Genomic DNA, 6,491 nt, shown 5'->3' with positions numbered 1-6,491 from the left:
CCCTCCTGTACCCCCCTGTACCCTCCTGTACCCCCCTGTACCTCCCTGTACCCTCCTGTACCCCCCTGTACTCCCCTATACCCCCCTGTACCCCCCTGTACCCTCCTGTACCCTCCTATACCCTGCTGTACCCTCCTATACCCTCATGTACCCTCCTGTACCCCCCTGTACCCTCCTGTACCCCCCTGTACCCTCCTGTACCCTCCTCCTCCCTCCTGTACCCTCCTCCCTGCTGTACCCTCCTATACCCACCTGTACCCCCCTGTACCCTCCTGTACCCCCCTGTACCCTCCTATACCCACCTGTACCCCCCTGTACCCTCCTGTACCCTCCTGTACCCTCCTGTACCCTGCTGTCCCCTCCTGTACCCTCCTGTACCCTCCTGTACCCTCCTGTACCCCCCTGTACCCTCCTGTACCCCGCTGTCCCCTCCTGTACCCTCCTGTACCCTCCTGTACCCCCTGTACCCCCCTGTACCCTGCTGCACCCCCCTGTACCCTCCTGTACCCTCCTGTACCCTCCTGTACCCTGCTGTCCCCTCCTGTACCCCCCTGTACCCTGCTGTACCCCCCTGTACCCCCCTGTACCCTCCTGTACCCTGCTGTACCCTCCTGTACCCTCCTGTACCCTGCTGTACCCTCCTGTACCTCCCTGTACCCTCCTGTACCCCCCTGTACCCTCCTGTACCCTGCTCCTCCCTGCTGTACCCTCCTGTACCCCCCTGTACCCTCCTGTACCCCCCTGTACCCCCCTGTACCCCCCTGTACCCTCCTGTACCCTCCTGTACCCCCCTGTACCCCCCTGTACCCTCCTGTACCCTCCTGTACCCTCCTGTACCCCCCTGTACCCTCCTGTACCCTCCTGTACCCTGCTGTACCCCCCTGTCCCCTCCTGTACCCTCCTGTACCCTGCTGTCCCCTCCTGTACCCCCCTGTACCCTGCTGTACCCCCCTGTACCCTGCTGTACCCCCCTGTACCCTCCTGTACCCTGCTCCTCCCTGCTGTACCCCCCTGTACCCTCCTGTACCCTCCTGTACCCTCCTGTACCCTCCTGTACCCCCCTGTACCCCCCTGTACCCTCCTGTACCCTCCTGTACCCTCCTGTACCCCCCTGTACCCTCCTGTACCCTCCTGTACCCTGCTGTACCCCCCTGTCCCCTCCTGTACCCTCCTGTACCCTGCTGTCCCCTCCTGTACCCCCCTGTACCCTGCTGTACCCCCCTGTACCCTGCTGTACCCTCCTGTACCCTCCTGTACCCTCCTGTACCCTCCTGTACCCTCCTGTACCCTGCTGTACCCTCCTGTACCCTGCTGTACCCTCCTGTACCCTCCTGTACCCTGCTGTCCCCTCCTGTACCCTCCTGTACCCTGCTGTACCCCCCTGTACCCCCCTGTACCCTCCTGTACCCTCCTGTACCCTGCTGTACCCTCCTGTACCCTCCTGTCCCCTCCTGTACCCTCCTGTACCCTCCTGTACCCTCCTGTACCCTGCTGTACCCTCCTGTACCCTGCTGTCCCCTCCTGTACCCTCCTGTACCCTGCTGTACCCTCCTGTACCCCCCTGTACCCTGCTGTCCCCTCCTGTACCCCCCTGTACCCTCCTGTACCCCCCTGTACCCTGCTGTGTGTGTCTGTGTGTGTCGAGGGAGAAGGGTGGGCATGTGTTGTGTATGTTCATTTGGGGTTTTCATATACTGTATGATTTTCCCATTAAAACATTCTGTTAGAGTGTGTGTCTGTGTGTGTGTGTGTGTGTGTGTGTAATCATGCCGTTTCTCCCAGGGTTTGTCCCTTGGTGATGTTGAGAGTATGAGAGGCTCGTCTGAGTGAATGACAGTCTTCCCAGGCCTCCTACACTGTGTGTGTGTGTGTGTGTGTGTGTGTGTGTGTGTGTGTGTGTGTGTGTGTGTGTGTGTGTGGACTGTGCGTGCGCATGTGTGTGAGAGAGAGAGAGAAAGGGTGAAGCAGCAGGGTATTTCCAGTGTGTGTGTGTGTGTGTGTGTGTGTGTGTGTGTGTGTGTGTGTGTGTGTGTGTGTGTGTGTGTGGAGGCCTGCTGAGTGAGTGTGTAAACAGCGACGGCCTCATCACATGGCCCTCCTCCCCTCCTCTCCTCCCCTCCTCCCCTCCTCATCACCAACAACAATGAATGGAAGTGGTGGGTGGACCCCCCTCTGCCCCCCCCCTGACCTCCTGACCCCTGCTGCCACACACACACACACACACACACACACACACACACATACAGACACAGCAGCTGCTCAGGCTCGATGTAGAGGCAAACATCTGGTGTGTGTGTGTGTGTGTGTGTGTGTGTGTGTGTGTGTGTGTGTGTGTGTGTGTCAGCTGACTGGAGATGTTGTTTACTTGGCATTTCTGTGTTCGTCCATCGCTCCTCTGCTCCTGAACAGAGAACAGAGTCCATTAGCAGTGATGCTGTTAGCATTTGAATTAGCACCACTATGAGCATTTCTACCGTTGTGGGAACAGCGTTTCACAGAGGCTAAGGCTGATGTCGTCATTGTCAGGATATCACAGATATTTAGTTGTCCAACACATTATCAGCATTATGTTCAAGGGGGGCAGTATTTTTTTTATACAGAGTACGTGCGTGTGTGTACACATGATTGTCGTTCGGACGTCATATATCAGTGAAATGAGGCCGTTCTGCGAGGTTTATTGTCGATCTCTGGACACTAGCGACGTGGTCGTCATGGTAACCAAACAAAGAACAGGTTCCACGGTCCACACTGTGACAGGGTTGTGTGTGTGTGTGTGTCCTAGCCCTGTATGTATGTGTGTGTGTGTGTGTGTGTCTCAGGAGGTAGAGCTGCCGTCTAATGATCGCAAGGTTGGCAGATCGGCGGTTCGAGCCCTGGCTGGCCACATGTCGAAGTGTCCTTGGGCAAGACACTAAACCCCGCCATTGGTGTGTGAATGTGTGTGAATGCGTGAATGAGAGGCCGTTGTAAAGCGCTTTGGAGAAAGGCGATATATAAGCCAGTCCATTAACCATGTTCTATATGTGTGCAGGAGGAGGTGGACAGCGCCAGCCCCGTGCTCAGAGACAACCCCCAGCTGCAGGAGGAGGTGAAGGCCTGGCTGAAGGACCAGAAGGTGCAGGAGATATTTATGCAAGGTAAGAACACACACACATCATCCCTCCTCCCTCCTCCCTCTCCCCCCCCCTCCTCCCTCCCTCCCTCTGACCCACAGACAGCTGAGCTAGGACGCATCAGGCCAGGCAGTGTAGCTGTGTGTGTGTGTGCGTGGGCGTGAGCGTGTGTGTGTGTGTGTGTGTGTGTGTGTGTGCATGGGAATTGTGACCAGACAGTAGTCCTGAGACAGAGGCTGCTCGGCCCAGGTGTGTGTGTGTGTGTGTGTGTGTGTGTGTGTGTGTGTGTGTTACCTGACAGAGGAGGAGGCCTGGTGGTCTTGGCCGGGCCTGTTGTTTACAAGGACCACCGCCACATTCCAGCCCCACAATTAGAGAGAACTGCTGGACTTGGCAGGGAGCTGAGACACACACACACACACACACACACACACACACACACAGACACACACACACAGACAGAGAGTAAAGTATCCCAGTGATCTGCGGAGGAGGAGGAGACAGAGAACAGAGAACGAGGGAAGGAGAAAATAAAGAAAGCGAAAATGGCTGTGTGGTTTTAGGCTCTGGATGTGATAGCATTGTGTGGTGTGTGGTGTGGTGTGTGTGTGTGTGTGTGTGTGTGTGTGTGTGTGTGTGCTAGAGACACACAGGCAGACAGGCAGGCAGACACACAGACAGGCAGACAGACACACAGACAGACAGACAGACAGACACAGGCAGACACACAGACAGGCAGACAGACAGACACAGGCAGACAGACAGACACACAGACAGGCAGACAGACACACAGGCAGAGAGACACACAGACAGAGAGACAGACACACAGTCCCCCCCCCCATCCTCCCCCCCCCTCCCTCTCATGTTGTTGTGATGGCTTCCGCTGCTGGCCTGCAGTTCCCCTGGTCATAATTGACCTCTTCAGTCTCCACCCCACCAGGTCCATACTCCTTAAATGGCTACAGGGTGAGGGTTTACAGGCAGGACTCGGCCACGCAGTGGTTCACAGGCATCATCACTCACCACGACCTCTTCAGCCGCACTATGGTGGTGATGAACGACCAGGTAACACACCGCACCCTGCACCTGTAACACACCTTAACACACACACACACACACCTGTAACACACCTGTAACACACCTTAACACACACACACACACACCTGTAACACACAACACCCTGCACCTTAACACACCTGTAACACACCTGTAACACACTACACCCTGGTAACAAACAACCAGGTAACACACAACACCCTACACCACCTGTAACACACCTGTAACACACACACACACAACACCCTGCACCTCCTCCTCGTCTCTCTCTCTCTCTCTCTCTCTCTCTCTCTCTCTCTCTCTCTCTCTCTCGCTCTCTCTGTCTCTCTCTTTCTCTCTGTCTGTCTGTCTCTGTCTCTCTCTGTCTCTCTGTCTCTGTCCATATCTGTCTCTCTCTCTATCTGTCAGTCTATCTCTCTCTGTCTCTGTCCATATCTGTCTCTCTCTCTCTCTCCCTCCCTCCCTCCCTCCCGGCGTCAGACCCAATGTGAGGTATGGGGGTGACACCAACATGACTGTGTGCTTCTCCTCTAGGTACTAGAGCCTCAGAACGTGGACCCCTCTATGGTACAGATGACCTTCTTAGACGATGTTGTCCACTCTCTTCTGAAAGGCGAGAACATAGGCATCACCTCCAGACGCAGGTCCAGGTCCAGTCAGAACAACAGCAGCACCGCCCACGTGAGTCACCCCTCCCCCCCTCCCTACTGTCCATGTCTACAACCGGCTTTAAAGTCCAGTTCCACTGTGTTCCACTGTTTTTCCGTTTATTTAAAAGGGACAATGGACAATCATTGACTCGCTTGCACCAGCAGTCCCTGGGCAGGTAAATCCACATGGGAAATACGGCCTCAGATGTTATAAACAATTTAAAACAGAACTACAGGAAATAAAAACATCACAGAATTACAGGACATAGTCAAATCACATAAAACGGAACTAGAGGAAATAAGTAGTACATGTCAGCTTTGTGACGGTAGCGGTCGGTAGCTTAATGTGGTACAGCTGGAGCCCTTCATCCCTCACCAGATGTCTCTGTCCTCCTTCTCTCTGCTGTTGTTCTGGTGTTGTTGTTGTGTAACCTGACATCGGGGTGTGTGTCAGCAGACGGCAGGAGGGAGAACCACCAGCACTACAGGAAGCTCTCAGGTACCTCCTCTAATACCTCTAGTACCTCCTCCTCCTCCTCCCCTAATACCTCCCCCTCGTACCCCCTACTCCTCCCCTAGTACCCCTACTACCCCCTCCTCCCCTAGTACCCCTACTACCCCCCCTCCTCCCCTAGTACCCCTACTACCCCCCCTCCTCCCCATGTACCCCCTAGACCTCCTCCTCCCCTACTACCCCCCCTCCTCCCTAGTAACCCCTAGACCTCCCCTACTACCCCCTACTCCTCCCCTAGTACCCCTACTCCCCCCTCCTCCTCCCCTACTACCCCCTACTACCCCCTCCTCCCCTAGTACCTCCCCCTCCTCCCCTAGTACCCCCTACTACCTCCTACTCCTCCCCTAGTACCCTCTTCTACCCCCTACACCTCCCCTAGTACCCCCTAGACCTCCTCCTCCTCCCCTAGAACTTGTCTCCTTGTCCCCCGCCTCCCTCCCCCCCCTCCTCTCCTGGTGGTTGTAGCGTCTCACGTCTCTCCGTGCTTTCCTCCCTCTCAGGGTCATTACACGCGGGCCCAGGCCAACAGCCCCAGGCCCGTGATGAACTCGTCAGGCTCCGCCCCCAAGGCAGCGGTTGCCCAGCAACAGGCCCAGCAGAACCAGCAGCTATCCCAGAATCCCCCGGGGCAGCAGCGAGGCTCCTCCCGCCAGGCGCGCAGGAAGGGCTCAGACAGCAGCGCAGCCGACGACGACAAGGGCAGGGAGACAGACACAGGGAGAGGAGGTGAGACACACACACACACACACACACACACACACACACACACACACACAGAGACAGACACAGGGAGAGGAGGTGAGAGACACACACACACACACACACACACACAGGGAGAGGAGGTGAGACACACACACACACACACACAGGGAGACAGACACAGGGAGAGGAGGTACACACACACACAGGGAGAGGAGGTAGGGAGACACACACACACACACACCTCTCACAGGTACACACCCACACATGCTCACGCATGCACACACACACACACACACACACACACACACACACACACACACACACACACACACACACCCTAGAGCTGAACATAGAGCTGAGTCTGTCTCGTATCACATGCAATATTCTATGGTTCATTTCTGCGTTGTATTATGAGACTGTGATCTGCTAGACGTATGAGCATAGTGACTCTGTGGC

At 55.9% G+C, this 6,491-nt stretch overlaps 1 protein-coding gene across 1 annotated transcript in view; it reads left to right on the top strand.

The window, feature by feature from the left end:
- The first annotated feature begins 3,115 nt into the window (after positions 1–3,115).
- The window catches only part of jmjd1cb (jumonji domain containing 1Cb), a 33,079-nt gene continuing 29,703 nt past the window's right edge, over positions 3,116–6,491 (top strand). Inside the window, exons 1-4 of the mRNA XM_080541874.1 lie at positions 3,116–3,137; positions 4,054–4,178; positions 4,704–4,850; positions 5,834–6,059. Of these exons, the coding sequence (XP_080398000.1) occupies positions 3,131–3,137; positions 4,054–4,178; positions 4,704–4,850; positions 5,834–6,059 (505 nt within the window). The 5' untranslated portion in view covers positions 3,116–3,130. The remainder of the gene's footprint in view (positions 3,138–4,053; positions 4,179–4,703; positions 4,851–5,833; positions 6,060–6,491) is intronic.

This window comes from Nansenia antarctica, assembly GCF_963989245.1.
Source record: "Nansenia antarctica genome assembly, chromosome: 11".
Lineage (NCBI taxonomy): Eukaryota > Metazoa > Chordata > Actinopteri > Argentiniformes > Microstomatidae > Nansenia > Nansenia antarctica.
Note: the sequence above shows the minus strand (reverse complement) of the source record. Positions and strands in the feature narration are given on the sequence as shown.